The following is an 18,307-nucleotide window of genomic DNA, read 5'->3' on the forward strand; positions in this document are numbered from 1 at the left end:
AGGTAGTACTTAGGTATAAAACTGTAACATTGAATAGAATTTAGAAATTTTTTATAGGAGGGCATTATATTATAATTACTCTACCCTACACACTCTACAGCTACCCTACCATACAGGCGATGAGTAGGGACTCAACCCTTCCGCTACCCTACCCCTACCCTACCTACCTACTACCTACGCGACGGAAGCTTAAAAAATGGAGTAACTTCTCCCGTTTTTCCAACATTTCCCTTCAATGCTCTGCTCCTATTCATCGTAGCGTGATGAAAAGTATGTAAAGTAACTATAACTTGCCCAGGAGTATGAAAAATAATTTTACAAAGTTTCGTAAAATCCGTCGAGTAGTTTTTGTTTCTATAACGAACATACAGTCAGACAAAAATTTTACTGATTGCATTTTTGGCATCAGTATCGATCACTAATCAGCCCCTGATAGTTATTTTGGAAATATATTTCATGTACAGAATTGACCTCTACAGATTTATTATAGGTATAGGTATAGATAATAATAGATACTGAAGCTAAAAATATTTTTTTTTAATTTTTTGTCTGTCTGTCTGTCTGTCCGTGTTTTTGTTGTCCGGACATCACGCTGAAACTACTGAACCGATTTAAAAAATTCTTCCACTGTTTGAAATCTACACTATCCAGTGTTATAGGCTATATTTTATCTGCGAAACTGCGCTGCGCCTGCTAGTGTCTAAGGGAGGTCATAAAAAAAAATGTATAATCCTTAATGATGATTATTAGAAAGGTATGTATATTTTTACAAATTATGTAAGTTATTCATGCCTTATATTTGATAAGTTTACGAAGACAGGTCGGGAAATTTCAAGTCCGTCTTGTTGAGATGTGACTCCATATACTCCTCGGCTTCTCTCTTCAGCTCGTCCGTGTTGAAGTACTTCACCCAGTTGCCGGAGACACCTGCAACCAGTTTATATAGCATTAAGTGAAATGGTCATAATAAAACGATTGGGGCCTCCTTTTTGGTAAAGAACATTGGATATGTTTTATAAATGTAACGAGTTGGAGCTATTTTTTCCATGACCGGCGCATACAATAACAAAATATGTAGGTACCACAGGTACGTACTCCCTGAAAATTGATAGATCTTGATTTATCAATTTCTATTTTCCAAAATAAAAGGAGATCCGTGATAGCCCAGTGAATATGACCTCTGTCTCTGATTCTGGAGGATGTGGGTTCGAATCCGGTCTGGGACATGCACCTCCAACTTTTCAGTTTTGTGCATTTTATGAAATTAAATATCACATGATTAGAGTCATGTGAAGGAAAAACATCGTGAGGAAACCTGCATACCTGAGAATTTTCTTAATTCTCTGCGTATGTGAAGTCTGCCAATCCGTATCGTGGTGGACTATAGGCCTAAACCCTCTTTTTTATTATTTATTCTTTACAAATTAGCCCTTGACTACAATCTCACATGATGGTAAGTGATGATGCAGTCTAAGATAGAAGCGGGTTAACTTGTTAGGAGGAGGATGAAAATCCACACTCCCATCGATCTCTACACGGCATCGTACCGGAACGCTAAATCGCTTGGCGGTACGTGTTTGCCGGTAACTAGCCACGGACGAAGCCTCCCAGACCTGGACCAATTAAGAAAATTTCAATCTGCTCAGCCGGGGCTCGAACCCAGGACGTCCGTTTTGAAAATCTACCGCGCATACCACTGCGCCACGGAAGCCGTCAAAACATCACATCACACATCACACTAATATTAAAATGGCGAAAATTTGTGTGTGTGTGTGTGTGTGTATGTTTGTTCTTCCTTTACGCTGCGGCTACTGCAGCGATTTGGCTGAAATTTGGAATGGAAATAGATTTTACTCTATATTAACACATAAGCTTTGCTTTTTATCCCGAAAAAATCCAAGGTTCCCGCGGGATTTATGAAAAACTGAATTCCACGAGGAAAAAGTCATGGGCTAGTACTTAAATATAAAAAAAATTCACCCTCAAGGACTGTTTGTCTAGTTAAGCTATAATATCGATTACTGTCTAACTGCATCGTTCTTTGAACTACTCATATTTACAATGTTTTTACACGTTTTTCTGATATTATGTGTCACACAATATCAGAGAAACGTGTAAAAACGTATCCGCTTATTATCACACTATGACCGTCAGAATTGGAAGGTGTTTAACATTAATCTCAGTATTTAAAACTAATTAGGGTGGCCATGTTTATACATAAAAATATCTGGATATAAGCAGCAAAAATTATCTGATTGAAGAATATTTTTGTTATGTAGATTTTTTTTTTTTTTTTTTTTTTATTCTTTACAAGTTAGCCCTTGACTACAATCTCACCTGATGGTAAGTGATGATGCAGTCTTAAGATGGAAGCGGGCTAACTTGTTAGGAGGAGGATGAAAATCCACACCCCTTTCGGTTTCTACACGGCATCGTACCGGAACGCTAAATCGCTTGGCGGTACGTCTTCGCCGGTAGGGTGGTAACTAGCCACGGCCGAAGCCTCCCACCAGCCAGACCTGGACAAATTAAGAAAATCTCAATCTGCCCAGCCGGGGATCGAACCCAAACAAAAATATCTCTAGATTAAACATATCTCTAGAGTCTAGATATTATGTACACGATGATTCCAGTCATAAACACGTAGGCCGAGATCGCGGAGACACGTGGGTAGGAAAATAAAAACTCTAAGTACTACAACGGTTGCCTAGATATGGGTTTTACAAGATTTTTTTTATTTTGTTATTTTTTAAGTTCAAGTTAGCCCTTGACTACAATCTCAACTGATGATAAGTGATGATGCAATCTAAGATGGTGCAGGTTTACTTGTTATGATTAGGATGAAATCCACATCCCTTTCGGTTTGTAGGTACACTGCATCGATAATTTAAATAATCCCGATTAAGCTACATGCAACAATCTCACTGTAGCGTCACCCAAACAAAACTAAATATAGCATTTAAAACGTACGCATTTGCAATTAAGAATCAACTTCAGTTAATGTTTTAATCAAGTTTTTTAATACAATAATCTCACAATCTATCAAATTATAATCTCGCTTGTGAGAATGTATTATTTACTTTTCTCAACGATTAGATATTAAGTAGGAAGAGTATATAAGCGATTACGTCTAAAAAAGTCCACCAAGAGTCAAAATGAAGTTCTTGCTGGTTGCCTGCTTCGTGGTAGCGGCGTCGGCGTACGAGCCGATCACCGTCAACTACCATGAGGAGGTGGGGATCCCTGAGGCTGCTCGCATCAGGAAAGCTGAAGAAGCCACGGACTTCGATGGCAGCAGGATCGTAGGCGGAAGCGCCGCTGGCATTGGCGTCCATCCTCATATGGTAAGTACTTGCGTCATTCACCATTTAAAGCCGAGTAAGGACTATTTAAGACGTAATAGCCTAGTGGATATGTCCTTTGCTTTCGATTCGGAGAGCGTAGGTTCGAATCCGGTCCGCGGCATGCACCTCCAACTTTTCAGTTATGTGCATTTTAAGAAATTAATATTACGTGTCTCAAACGGTGAAGGAAAAACATCGCGAGGTAACCAAAGAATTTTCTCAATTCTCTGCGTATGTGAAGTCTGCCAATCCGCATTCTCGAGCTGAGCAGTGAGCCGAATATGGGTTGATAACTACGACGACCTCTGGTTTCTGCCCAGCTAAGTTGGATTCAGCGGTTCATCTTATTCCCAAATTGAAGCTACCTAAATGGACCATTGGTCCTATATTTTATATTTGATTTATACTCTTTGACAACCGGAACTTTGTCTGTGCTTAGACATCCTTAATCCAAACCTATCGTAACTACGAGTAGGTATAAATCTTCTTGCCAAATTTGTTCTTTGTACATCAAGCGTTTTGCCATGAGTGCCATTTTCCGATCCTCACGCAAAACCCGTTCTTAGCGGACCTTTTCTATCGATAAACTGCCTCCCTGCCCATCTTTGTACGTCATGTGGCTTTTGAGATTTCGAGATGAATGTAAAGCTTTCGCATTTATATATTATTAAGTTAAAATATATCTATACTAATATTATAAAGCTGAAGAGTTTGTTTGTTTAATTGAACGCGCTAATCTCAGGAACTACTGGTCCGATTTGAAAAATTCTTTCAGTATTAGATAGTCCATTTATCGAGGAAGGCTATAGGCTGTATATTATCCCTGTACTCCTACGGGAGCGGGAACCACGCGGGTGAAACCGCGCGGCGTCAGCTAGTAGAAAATAACGAGGATTTTATAAATTTCTAGGCAGGCGTAATAATCGTTCTCACAGACGGCAGAGAATCAGTGTGCGGTGCCTCCCTCCTCTCCAACACCCGCCTGTTGACCGCAGCTCACTGCTGGAGGACCGACCGCAACCAGGCGAGACAATTCACCATCGTCCTGGGCTCCATCCGCCTGTTCAGCGGTGGGAACCGGCAGATCACCACCAGGGTCCAGTTACACGAGCGGTACACGCCAGCGAACTTGAACAACGACTTGGGCATCATCACCATTAACCACGTGGGCTACACCAGTAAGTACAGAGTTTACATTTGCATCGCGATGTTTCTTTAAAACTTTCTTCCACATAAATTATTGTGACGGGTAGCTGCGATAGTGATTGTACCATTATTTTGTGGTAAAGGAAACATCTCGAGCAGGTCCCGGGACTTGTGACCTTGGGAGTAGGTTTAAGGGATTCCTTTAGAATGCATCAACCTTCCCTGCCTGATATGTTCTCTATGCTCACACTAAACAATTTATGATAAACAATAATTTACAACACAAATAACTGTCAAAAATTATAAGACAAAACGTTATTGCCCAAAATCACTAACGCGACTGGCAGCGTGACGATATATACGCTGCCTCACAAACAACTGAGCTCTAGTCATCAAATACCCCCTTATTTATACCAACACTGATACTTCCCCTTTACAATAACATAAATAATGATCTAATAATCGAGGAACTTGCAACATTATGTACTTCATATACTAAAAATAGGGTTTTTTTTAATTTCGATTGAGTGGGTACAGTACCCTCCAAATGTGTGATGTAAGTGGCTCTAGTATGTCTCTCTGGCCAAGAGTTACGTTTACAATTAGCTTTTTGAAAAGTTAAAGCTTTTTCTTATTATATTCTTTAAGCAAATAATATACATGTCGCCGGGGAAGCTTGGCTCATTGAAGGCTCTATGGCCTTAGACCTAATAGTTGTCATGTTTGCTCTGTGGTTATTTCGAATCGACTTGTTATCTAGTGGTCTGATCATTTTGCAGTCAAAATACTGTTCCGTTTTGATTTGATTAATAATTGGTCTCTCAAGTAATGATGACAGTTGACAGCAGTAGAAAAGAAACTCTTTAGGTTCTGTGTTGAGATTTTGCTGTCGTAATGGTCAGCAAAATCTACGTTAATTAATTTAATAAATTTAGAATCAAGTTTTCATGTAATTAGGTTTTGATTATTTACTCTTGAAGTAATTAAGATTGTAAAACGTTACCACCATAACGAACGTGGCGGCGATCGACCAATAGGAGATCACGTAACTCTCATCCAATGGCATCGCGTCCCAAATGGCGCGTACGCGTGTACCGTCACTGTGTATTCACTCTAGTGAGGCATCCTGCCTCCGTCTGTCTCCGTAGTCTGCTGATTTAGTAATTCAGTTCTAATCGCGTTTTTAAGATGGAATAATCGTCTTCTACTTGTTAAGTATAGTGAAATAGTGAAGTGTTAAGTAGTGTTATTAAGAAAAGGAAAGTGATTAGTGACTTGGGCTATTAATTGGTTCAATTCTTTGTTGAGCAGCTTGAGGCGTCATGCTGCTTGTCGCGTTAGTGATTTTGTTCGATAATGTTTCGTGATGAAGTAATTATTGATCTTAAATTGTTTACTGTGGGCATGGAGAGCATGTCGGGCAGGGTTGGTGAGTGTTTACTAGTATTAAAAGGCGCCTTTAAACCACACCCAATGGTCACAAGTCCTGGGACTTGCTCGATGTACTTCCTCTACCACAACTACCAGGGTAAAATAGTAAAATTAAGAGTAGTATTGTGTAAGCGATTAGTGAGGTTAAGCATAGCATACCTATTGTAATTGGCAGAGCCGATGACCAAGGTTAGGTCAGCGGTTCTGTCAATATTTTTATTAACGACTCTACTATTTTTACGACATACATATTTAACAAAAGCAAACAACATGGTTGAGTTTTTAATTTTTATCACTTCTTTCGCACTTTATTTTTTTTCTTGTAGATTATAAAAACAATTCATTGCATTACATTTGTACCTAATAATGGAACAATGTTATTAGGTTAGTAGGTACTTAAAGAGTATAACTATTTGTTTTAGATCACATAAACCGCATCAACCTTGCCCGTGGTAACAACGATTTCATCGGACAATTTGCCACAGCTGTTGGGTTTGGCAGAACTGGCGATGGTGAGTGCATTTTAAATTACTAAAATGATAAACTGATCACACTTCTTCATCATCATCTTATTCCCAGTGTCAACTAAGCAGAACAAAATATAATATTCTCTTCACATTTCAGCCCGCCCCGTTACTCAGAACCAAGTTCTGAGCCAAGCCGACTTGCAAGTCATCAACAACGATTTCTGCACCCGTATCTATGGCAACCTGGTGGTCATCTCGTCCACCCTGTGTACGGCTGGAGGCAGGACTAACGTCTGCCCCGGAGACTCCGGTGGCCCTCTCACAGTCGGCACTGGAGCCCATCGTATGCTGGTCAGTATTTTAACCTCATCATCATTATTGCCAATAATCACTGCAGTATACAAGTATTCAAACTGTAGAATGCAGTCATAGAAAAAGAGTATGAATGCAGTCCGTACCAAAGAGATAATAGAATTCAAATATGGCCGCTGGATTGTCAAATACTGTTTGTGTCTGCGTTTAAAAAACAGACAAGACACCGAACGAGGCCAGAGTTACTGAGCTAGTCATGGTGAACCAGCGGGCAAAATATTACAATCACCATGAGTTTTATATGCAAGTTTAAGATTTTATTAAATTTCTCGAAAGGCTCGCGCTCCATTAATTTTTAGGCTCTTTTTAAAGGCCGGCTAACAAAAGATTGGTATACGAATTGTTAAAACTAGCTATTTGCAAATCATAGTTGTGGGATGGCTGTGAACTATATTTTTTTGATTCTGGGATTGTAGAAGTCCCATGACCATCTAACTGTCTAAAAATTAAACTCTTTTACTCTGAAGGGAATAATGTATTCAAATGATATGAGAGATATAGAAGAAAAGTGTAAAACACTATTTATGTTTTTATACCTGTTGAAGAAATATAATTTATAGTACGCAAAAATACTATATTTTCAACACTGAAATCTAACAAACAAAATTTTCATTTAAAACTTTATGAATAATTTTATTATGTGGATTACTTTTTGACCAATGCAATATCGTCTAGCATAACTAGTTTACCTTATTGAGTTTCAAACATAAAATATAATTAAAAAAATTAAGTAAGTACTTTGGTTTTTAAAAATTTAACTGAATTACCTATGACACTCTTATTTCAGAAATAAATATTGTTTTTTTAGAAATACATGTCGATTTTTGCTTTTCTCCATAAAATACTATATTTTATAGAAGAAAAAGCGTATTTCTATATTTTTTGTAGCTAAATCTGAAAAATACTATATTTTTCTGAAAAAATGTTGGCAACCCTAAGTGGAACCCTAAAAGTGTGATTCACGTTTAAAAATGTTGTTTTCTTTTTGTTATCAGATCGGTGTCGTATCATTCGGCTCAAGCTCAGGCTGCGAGCGCGGGCATCCGGCCGGTTTTGCCAGGGTTACCTCCTTCGAACCCTGGATCCAGAGACATATCTAAATGCAATACTTCTACGACTAACTACCTAAGTGAACATCTGAATGTATACGCTCTGTGACTCTCCATATCACGTGAAACAGAAAAAAGATATCTATTTATAAATAGACTCTGTTTTAATTACCTCAGATGTTGAATGCTTCGTGCCACTTTTACCTGCCTAATAAACGTTATACGGTTATTTTGTTTGTTTTATTTTAGACACCTTGATTGATTTTTAAGAAATTTTTAAGTATTTGACGTCAAAACTTTACTGAGTAGTGGGTACTTTTATTTGCTATGATTAAATAACGAATACAAAAAAATTCATTTACCTTTCCTCATAAATTTGATTTCTGAGTCTTTATCTTCTTTTCCATACTTTAAGGCGGTTGATTTTTTCATATTATCAAAATTAAGATGTTCAGCTAACTTGCTCTTCTGTTCGCTTGTATAATCTTTGCCCAAAGCTTTGGCCACTTTGTCTATTACACCACACAGATCCTGTAATTTATTTAAATTTCATTATATTTGTATGCAACAGTATTTGTTCTCTTTACTACACTACTCTACACTTTTCTACACTTTTGCGTTCCTGTACGATATTGCATAGAAATCGGGTATTATTAAGTATAATCCATATTTAAGTTCTCGTTCTACTTTCTACTATTATTTTCTGTGGCTCTACCATCTTAGACTTCAATATCATCATCATCATCATTATCAGCCGATAGACGTCCACAGCTGGACATAGGCCTCTTGCATGGACCTCTAAGCACAACGATCTCGAGCTGCCTGCAACCCGCTTGATGTCTTCGATCCACCTAGTGGGGGGTAGACCAACACTGCGCTTTCCGATGCGGGGTCGCCATTTCAGCACCTTGGGACCCCAACGTCCATCGGCTCTTCGAACTATGTGACCTGCCCATTGCCACTTCAGCTTCGTGACTCACTGAGCTGCTATGTCAGTGACTTTGGTTCGTCTGAGGATTTTCTCATTTTTCAACTCCAAGATTAGCTCGCTCCATCGCCCACTGAGTGACTTTGAGCCTTCTAATAAGGTCCATAGTTAGTGACCAAGTCTCGGATCCGTAGGACATCACTGGCAACACGCACTGTTCGAAGACTTTCGTCTTCGTTTGACTGAGGAATTTCGGATTCACCTCTTTCTCAAAATTGGACCTACCTAACTGGACTGTGTGTCCTAAGTATATATTATTCGTCTACAATTTCGAGCACAGAGTTCTCAACAATAACTGACTGCATTATAGCTAAACTTTAATGAGATACCACAAAAGCACTAATTTCACGATGAATAATCAAAATATTCACATAATATTAAATTCTATAGAACTGGAGCGGTTAGTGCAAAGTGGTTACGAAAATGAAGTCGCCGACAAAATTAAATTTACATTGAGTCGAGAGAGATATGACCCGACATTCACGCGGTCGTGAACGTCAATATTTAATTAAAATTGTTCAACTCAATTACAAAACTATACATAAGCTTCGGTCCCATTGATGCGTTATACATTTGCGATTTGCGTTGCGTTCTGAGTTGCGTTTTAAAGCTGAACAGAGCCGAAATGAATATTAATGGGTACAGCAGTTTAATTAAATTTTTTTAATAAAGTAATACTTTTGTCTTATTGATGCGTTTAGATTGCATTCCGAGTTTTGTTCTGCGACGTATCCATTTGACTATGTATCTCAATAGTTAAGATGAATCGTACTTTGTGCGGTCGTTGACATCGATACTTTAATCAAAATAGTAAAGCTAAGTAAGGCTTCGTTCAGAGATGCGTTAGCTATGCTTAAATACGATTAAAGCCTCATCACAGTTTTGGCTAAGGTACCGGACCTAAATTATAAAGGTGTTTTGATATACGTTCGATTGACTATTGTATTGTCATACCCTGTTTCATCTATATAGCCGCATAGCCGCATATATATCAGTATAGCCGCATACGGGAGTCAAAACGACAAACGCCCCACCTAAAGCTACTTAGAAGCAGCGTTTTATGGCGTGTTGTGGCTATTTGCGTCACCGGCCGTGTGCGGTGCCATTTAAATTGTATGAATGAAAAATAGAAAAGACGTCTCTGCGTTTTGTGGCTGTGGTATGGATCCATATGGAGAAGTCGGAGCAAATTAAATGCATCAATGTGCCCGAGGTGTTGATAAAAATGATCTTGCCTTTTGCATTTCTTCGTAGAACAGGAACGTCATGTTGGGATGGTTGCGTTTGTTCCAAGCTTCTTCGATGTGCGGGAATATAGGCATATGCAGCACTGAAATATAAGTAGGTACTTTGTTAGGCTATTGGGCGGCTTATGATAATCAAAAGATCCTGTTTTCGACATAAGATTATTTCACAGCTCAACCCTTGGTTGCTAAACTCGAGTCTCCTCTCAGAATAAGGGAGGTTAGACCAATAGTCCATCACGCTGGCCCAATGCGGATTGGCACACTTCACACACGCAAAGAATTAAGAAAATTTTCTGGTATGCAGGTTTCTCAAGATGTCATATTCACTGGGCTACGAGTATCACTCCAGGTATACAGTAAGTTTTTTTAATAAAAATAATAAAAAGCCTTTATTCAGAGTTCGTATATACATTCTGTTTGTCCCCTAGGACCAAGGCCTCCTCCAAACTTTTCCACAACTCCCTATCCCTTGCAGATTTTGCCCTGTTGCCTCCTTCGCCCATCTCTGTTTTGGTCTTCCTCTTCTCCTTTGCATATGACCTGTGTACCATTGCATGACCGTTTTGCTCCATTTTTCTTTGCCTCTGATTGTGTGGCCTGCCCACTTCCATTTAAGTCTTTTGATTGCAATAGCTACTTCCTTTGTTTTTATATGTTTTCTTATTTTTGATAATTTTACTTTATCTGAGAGTTTTATACCCATCATACTTCTGTTAATAGAGTTTTGGCATATTTCTAGTTTTTTTACGTTGAAGTTTAGTTAGAGACCATGTTTAGCAACCATATGTTATGATCGGTAGTATAACATATGGTTGCCAAACATGGTCTCCAGTACAGTTTACTAACTATAAGCTGCTGCCCTGTCTTATTTTGTCTTTGTAAGGTTTTAGATATTTCATTATCCACGAGTGTATTACGAGTATAAGGTAAAACTCACACAAGTCTTTCTTGAATAGCTCCCAAAAGTCAGTGAACTGCACATCCTCGTCGAAATACCGGAACAGTTTGTGCATGAAGTGGAACGAGACCGCCACGTCGCGAGGATCCCGAGCTATGTAGAATACCTGCACATTAGAGAAAATATATGACAGAAGGAAACAAGTCACTTTTACATTTCTCTTGCTCAAAAAGTCATTATGATATACCATAGCGGAGATAAAATAGCACATTTGTGATTACCTTACCTTGTGATTGGTTTATTTTATTTACTGTTCGGAAGCTGCACTATCCCCGAGTGCTATAGGCTATATTTTATTGCCATATTCCTACTAGACCGGGAACCACGTGGGTGAAACCGAGCGGCGTCTGCTAGTAACCTATGAATTACGACTTACCTTTGCCGTGTCAAGTAGTTTCGCAGGCAGTAACGACAGAGGCAGATGAGTCTTCACAAATCTCGGCGCCGGCAGCGTGTGCAAGTTCCTGTAGTCGTCGACGGTCGCCCCGGTACTCTTGCCAGCGGGGGGCGGCCCTTCTGGCCTCACTTCTGATGCCATCGTGGGGTACCTGACAAGGCAATTTTAGTCACTGTCTCTCTAGGAATCTTGTCCTTACTACAAGATAAGCGAAAGAGTCCTGCGAATTCACCCGCGCAGTTCCCGTTCTTTTAAGCTACCCTCTTTAAGTTTTGTAGCACCCACGACTATAATTGATCGTGTGTTAGTCACTTCGTACATGACTTGTACAGTATGCCGCGTGGGTAGGTAGGTACTGCCGTTTGCTTTTTAGAAACGTGAGAATAATTGACCGTCAATGGCGACCTTTATAGCTTTATTTCATGATTTCTAATTATGAAAACTATCGGAGGCGAGTTTGGATGTAAACCTCTGTTTTGTGTATCTGCTGTGATAATGCGTCTTACTTTATGCACACAACGTTTGGTTTTTCGTCTTACTACTACATACAAAGCTATACGAACATCTCGGAATGGATTTTGACGGCCTCCGTGGCGCAGTGGTATGCGCGGTGGATTTACAAGACGGAGGTCCTGGGTTCGATCCCCGGCTGGGCAGATTGAGATTTTCTTAATTTGTCCAGGTCTAGCTGGTGGGCCGTGGGCTTCAGCCGTGGCTAGTTACCACCCTACCGGCAAAGACGTACCGCCAAGCGATTTAGCGTTCCGGTACGATGCCGTGTAGAAACCGAAAGGGGTGTGAATTTTCATCCTCCTCCTAACAAGTTAGCCCGCTTCCATCTTAGACTGCATCATCACTTACCATCAGCACCAACTTGTAAACAATAAAAAAAAAAAAGAATTGACTGTAATATGTATTACTCACTCAATGAAAGCGTAACGTTTTGTGAGGGGCACTTTCGCAGCGCCGTCGTAATCCAGATTGTTTTCCAAAAGCCATAACATCTCTTGTAGCCACGTGGTGCCTGAGGAAAAATAAAATAAGTCTCATAGTCTGACCGTTATACTGGACTTTTATAAAAGAGGGTTCAAACCTCGCTGAATGAAATAGTAAACAAAACAATAGAATCAGCAACTTAAGATAACTTATTCTAATTGCAATACGAGTTATGAATTAATTCGTATACTAATATAGCCTATACCTACACTTATAGTGTCGCCGCACACGGGCCACACGTGACAGCCACAAACGCCTCCACAAGAAGCAAGAAAGCAGGCTATCGTGCGATTAAGCTACATTTGTGGCCACAACGTAGCTTAATCGCACGACAGCCACTTGTGGCCGTTAGTCGACACTTGTGGTCGATGGCTGCTACTTTTTAAACCCATGCATGCAGTATCGAAAACGCGCGAGTGGCGTGTGGCGGTGTTTTGTGTCGACGTTTAGTGGCCGGCGCGAACCACAAGAAACGAGCAGCGACGATTGTAGCATGTGGCGGCCACCAGCGTTAACCGTGTACTGCGAGTCCATATAAAATGTATAAAAACTACAAGAAATATGCCGGTAGCGGCGTTTTGTGACCGGTGGCTCGTGTGCGGGAGCCCTTACCAGTTACACTTTACTCGCTCTATCTGCTGCGGTTCCCGGGTCTTCGAAGTGAAAATATAAACGATTTTTGTTGGTTCCGGGTGTTCCGGGTGTTCCGGGTTTGATAAATATTAATTTATTGACTTTGTTGACCACTGTTCATGATAAACTTCCAAAAAGCAACTTCATCATTATCAACCTATATAATTGATTCACTGATGAGCACAAGACTCCACTCAGAATGAGAGGGGTTAGGCTAAGTCCACCACGCTGGTCCAATGCGGAACGGTAGACTTCACACACGTAGAGAAGTAACATCTATTCCATTCAACACTTGTATTTACCTGATCTAGAGAATGCTACCACCCAAATGTCATCAGGTCGTACGTCAAGGTTGTATATCTCGGCTGCATGGTCGCCATACCCCGCCATCCAGAAGTATCCATGCGGGCCCACACGAATGAATGGTCGGATGTATCCTGGATACATTTAAAATTCAAAATTCATTTATTTTAAGTACGCTTAGTTTACAAGCACTTTTGAAACGTTAAGGTTGATTATTTGTAAAGACTCAACTACCGGTTCAGGCATGTTCTGCAAGAAACTCAACAGAAAAATTTATCTTTTTATGTTGTTTATGTTGACCATAAACATGCCTGATGGAAAGCAATGATGAGGGCTAAGGTGAAGCGCGCTTGCCTAGATAATGCCTATTTACTCTTGCTTTGAAAGTGCTCAAATTATACTTGTCTGGGAACACAGAAGACGGAAGGACATTCTTCTTATTAGAAACGTTGATGGGAAACGATTCTTATCTTGTTTAATGAACTTCTAAATATATGGTTACTAATGTAACCATACAATTTGCAAATAAATAAATTGGACTGACTTGAATTATTATTATTAATTTTTTTATTTTTATTTATTATTTAATTAACTTATTCCCTCATCATCATCATCATCATCAGCCGATAGACGTCCACTAAAGGACATAGGTCACTTCCATGGACTTCCAAGCACAACGGTCTCGAGCCGCCAGCATCCAGCATACCTGGGTGAATAATTAACTTATTCGTTAATTAAAATTAAAAACATAATTTCAGGTTAGATTGGTCGATAAACGTGCTTATATTTTAATATCTGCTAGAATTTTAGTCTGCTTATATTTTTGTTTGTGCATGAAGTAAGTTAATTTTTAGTTGTAACTTCGTTCCAATTATTTTACAACCATTTTATTTGAACAATTTATAGCAGTTTTTTGGAGTGTCAAATAACAAAGCATACATGCTTTATTCACTAGTAGGTACTGCGAAAGCCAAAAAAATAAAAATCCACTTTGTGGCTTTTTAAAAAGATTTTTCCTATATTAGCTAGCTTTCCTATTATACTCGTGTTCTTTGTTTTCACTTCGCTTTTCTCTGCAGTTTTGAGTTTTACCTATTCTATTTTTCTGCCGAATAAAGCCTCTTTACACTTATGTAGTTTGCGAGTACTATTTGGGTTGCGGACGAACGTAGGCTACTATTTATTCCGGAAAAATACATCCTTTACATGTAATACACAGCGCCGGCCTAAAGTAAATTTTAGAATGGAGCGAGATCCAATTATGGCTCCTCTCCTGTTTGCTAATAATATAGGTAGGTACCTATACCAATTGTTAGTGCAAAGTTAGTATGGAACGCGAAGATCTCGACCATACCCTGGAGTGATCAATTGAAAATCAAGCGTAATACCATCTACGGTTGACAAGGATTTTAAAAGTAATAGAATATCGATAACTTCCAAATTCATACTTCCCGGACACCGGATGGCGAAGAGTTGTCGCTCGCGCACTGCATTCGCGCTCGTCTTGCTCATCTCTTCGCTTAAAATATAGATAGACAATCGAAAAAAAAAAGAAATAGCTTTTATTTTTCTTTACCATAAAGGCGCCCTCTAGGATTGGGCGCCTGGAGCGACTGCTCCGGCCCTGGTAATACATACTGAAGTTCACAGTTCAAGTTTTCTATAAACTAGGAATTTTAATTACAAAAATGTTAACGTTCTCTTAACACTAAAACAATAACTCTTTGTTTATACGGAGCGGGTCTGTAAGCAGAGGGTAAACTTTCCGTTCTGGGAACTGTTCTCTGGCAGTGACAGGGTTATTACGACGACAATTTAGAGAACAGCCGAGCGGAAGGCAATTCGGTTGTACCTAATTTATAAAGACATTGGCTCCCGAAATTGAGCTAAATTCGATTATGAGAAACATTTTAATGGTATCTAAGTTAGAATCCGAATTTTCAAATCTATAAATAGTCTTCTCGATTTCTTTTTGTTTTGTCTCAACAATTGAATATTCAAAGTAATATTTAATAAGTTATATGAGGTTGTGGTAAGCAAAGCTAATAAATAGACACAATTGCAAGTTGTAGAAAAAGGACTTTTAAAAACTCTAAAAATAATTTAACGGAAACAAATGAATTTGGAAATTTGTATTTTATAACCGACTTTCAAAGAATTCGTAATTGTTGAAAGTCGTTTTAATTTATTTTGTATTGATTATTCCTATTTTATCTTTTCGTACCTTTGTAAAATTTTTTCGCTAATTCATCTTCTTCTTCTGTGACATTTTTGATTTCATATGGGAAATTCTTCTCTGCCATTATATCCTGAAAAATATTAAGATAAATATAATAAAGCTTGATTGAGTATAAATATGTTGTTATGTGTGGTTTCGGATCATGAGGATTTTAGATTATTTTTATTCAATGAGCTAGCCCTTGACTGCTATCTCAGCTGTACCCATAGCTCAGACGGTTTCAGACCTCCGTTTTTAAAATCCACCACGCATACCACTGCGCCACGAAGATACTTTCACTTATATAATCATAGTTCAATTTTTATAGTCTATTTTTAAAATTACTCAAAAAGCGTTTAACTCTTTATACCAGTTCAGCTGTAACGCGATCTAAGCACAAACTCAAACTCTAGTACGTTCAGTTCAGATCAGAATTTCAAACAGGAATTTAATCCTGTGCGAAGAACGCCGCGGGAAACTAGAAGTACGAGTAAGTTGCAATAAAGTTGTGCGTCTCGACTCAAAGCAAACGTCTCGACAAGCGAGCAAGGAGAGACAAAGTCACCTTGTACAATACCTACCTACTTATCATATAGAGACAAAACCAAAAGTCAAATATTATTATTTTGTACTATCTCGTAATTCTCATTCGCACGAGAATTTTAGTAACGATCTTAATTTAATTCATGGTCTATTTCCAACACCCAAAATTGAAAATACAACACGGCTCGATAAAAAAGCGTCGTGATTTAAAAATTTTGTCGTGTGAACATATACTTGGAAATGCATTTGTTGTATTTGAACGCTTTTTTGACGTCCGTTAAAAAACTCTCGTGCAAATGAGGCTTAAAAGTTTTCTTTGTAGCTTGGAATTGGCACGCAAAATTTTTTATCGGTTAGACTGGGAGGTAATTTTAAAACGTTGAACGTTTCGATTTCCAGCATTTTGCAACAAAAAAACACTACAGAACTAAATGAGAGGGTCCAACTCGCACTTGGTCCATTTAAAAAAAAAACATTTAAAAACCAATCAATTTCCCCTTTCGCGCCTACAGCTATCAAACATGCCCGGGATACCAAAAAAGGACATAATATCCGGGGTACAGAAAAGGTCTTTCAATAGATTACAAATTGCTCCATACAGCTTAACATTGTTTGCACAATCAATAATATATAAACGCCAGCAAAACCGCGAAACAAAAGCTAGTCATTAATAATTTTAAAAGAGCAAACTCTATGGCATAACCATAAAGCAGACGGCTACCAATCCGTGGAGTACAATTTGAATGAGCACAGCTTGAGATGCGAATAAGTTGCAAAATTTTAATTAAGAGAAGCTGAAATGCCATCGATCCGTCCCCAAGATCAAAAGGGTCGGCGGGCAACAAAGCTGATATTGCTTTGAAGTGTCCTCTAGTTTAATGAGCGCCTGAGGTTCGTGCTTCGTGAAACTTGGCATGGGAATTTGACTCTTAAAATCTAGCTCTTTAATTATCGTGTCCTTATTTTCATTATAAGGACTACTACTACTATTTAATACAGATTTGAAGATGGCGATTTTGTTTAACCATTTAAAAGTATTCATGCGGTAGTGTAGAAGGTCTTTTTGTACCCCTGTTTTTTCGGGGAAGCAATACTGTCACGCTTGATATCTAGTTTTTCGCTTAAATGTAGGCAGGGAATACTGGCACATTGGACTTATGACTTATGCCTCTATTTAGCCTAGCGCATTAAAAGGCGTGTTACCCATAATAGGTAGGCTGCCTTTATATACTGTACTATTACGATATTACCGATAGCTTTCTCTTTAAAATGAGATATTATTAGCATAATTAAAACTCAAATTTTATTACTAATACTTTATAGCTGAAGAGTTTGTTTGTTTGAACGCGCTATTCTCAGGAACTACTGATCCGATTTAAAAAAAACATTCAATGTTAGGTAGCCCATTTATCAAGTAAGGCTGTAGGTTACATATTAACCCCGTATTTTTACGGGAACGGGAACCACGCGGGTGAAACCGAAAAGTTCAATTATATTGGTACAACTACCTAGCCATGCCAAAAAGACCGAATGCATAATTTTATGATTTCTTATAATGTTAGTATAGATTAATATTAAAAGTGAATTTATTATTAAACATTATAAAAGCAATCTTACCTTTTTTATTATTATTTGTAGCACTATTAAAGTAACTCCAAGAATCACAGTTTGTATAAAGTATAGTTTACACAGATTGTGGGAAAGCCAACGTTTCGCAACCGTTCGTGTCTTGCCTTCAACTGGTTATGCAGCTCGCCCAGTACGTATTTACATTTTACATATTTACGAGCATTTAAGATATAGTACAAAAAAGTCTAGAATTACAAGTCTGGGAATTCATAATCGTTTGTATTATTACTATCTACTGCAACTAATTTATTCTAAAATATGTCATTAAGTGTCTGTCTTCTTCTAAATTCCTATTTAGAAGTTGGTGACAGAAACTTAGTCGATAACTTGTTATGATCAAATACCGAAGAACTTTAGTTGGCTTTTTTTTAAATGACTTTGGGGATTTTTTGCCTTGTTTAGACTTTGGAGATTATGGAGTTGTAGCTATTGCATTTCTTATTGTACACCTACCAACTCATAAGCTTTAAAATGCACACTATACATTGGCAAGTTCGTTTGTAACACTCCTGATGGTCCGCGCGGGCAGGGGGGTGTGTAGCGTTGAATGAAGAACCCACAACTGATGCACCTCACTTCCCCGCAT

At 38.5% G+C, this 18,307-nt stretch overlaps 1 protein-coding gene across 1 annotated transcript; it reads right to left on the reverse strand.

Moving 5' to 3' along the window:
- Positions 1-737: 737 nt before the first annotated feature.
- Positions 738-17,864, reverse strand: LOC112043790 (sulfotransferase 1 family member D1). Its single transcript, XM_024079364.2, has 9 exons — positions 17,710-17,864; positions 15,556-15,640; positions 13,331-13,465; positions 12,324-12,423; positions 11,379-11,550; positions 10,982-11,108; positions 10,033-10,127; positions 8,172-8,340; positions 738-927 (listed from the first exon to the last, which is right to left on the reverse strand). Exons 2-9 carry the CDS (start codon positions 15,632-15,634, stop codon positions 809-811), a joined length of 996 nt encoding a protein of 331 aa, XP_023935132.2. The 5' UTR covers positions 15,635-15,640; positions 17,710-17,864; the 3' UTR covers positions 738-808.
- Positions 17,865-18,307: the final 443 nt, after the last annotated feature.

The sequence above is a fragment of the Bicyclus anynana genome, chromosome 11, assembly GCF_947172395.1.
Source record: "Bicyclus anynana chromosome 11, ilBicAnyn1.1, whole genome shotgun sequence".
NCBI classification, from domain to species: Eukaryota; Metazoa; Arthropoda; class Insecta; order Lepidoptera; family Nymphalidae; genus Bicyclus; species Bicyclus anynana.

Coding starts and splice junctions, on each gene's coding strand:
- LOC112043790 (XM_024079364.2), bottom strand. CDS start 15,634: ATGGCAGAGAAGAATTTCCCATATGAAATCAAAAATGTCACAGAAGAA. Junction 11,551..12,323: donor AAACGTTACGCTTTCATTGA/GTGAGTAATACA, acceptor TTGCCTTGTCAG/GTACCCCACGATGGCATCAG. Junction 10,128..10,981: donor GCTATTCAAGAAAGACTTGT/GTGAGTTTTACC, acceptor CTTATATTTCAG/TGCTGCATATGCCTATATTC.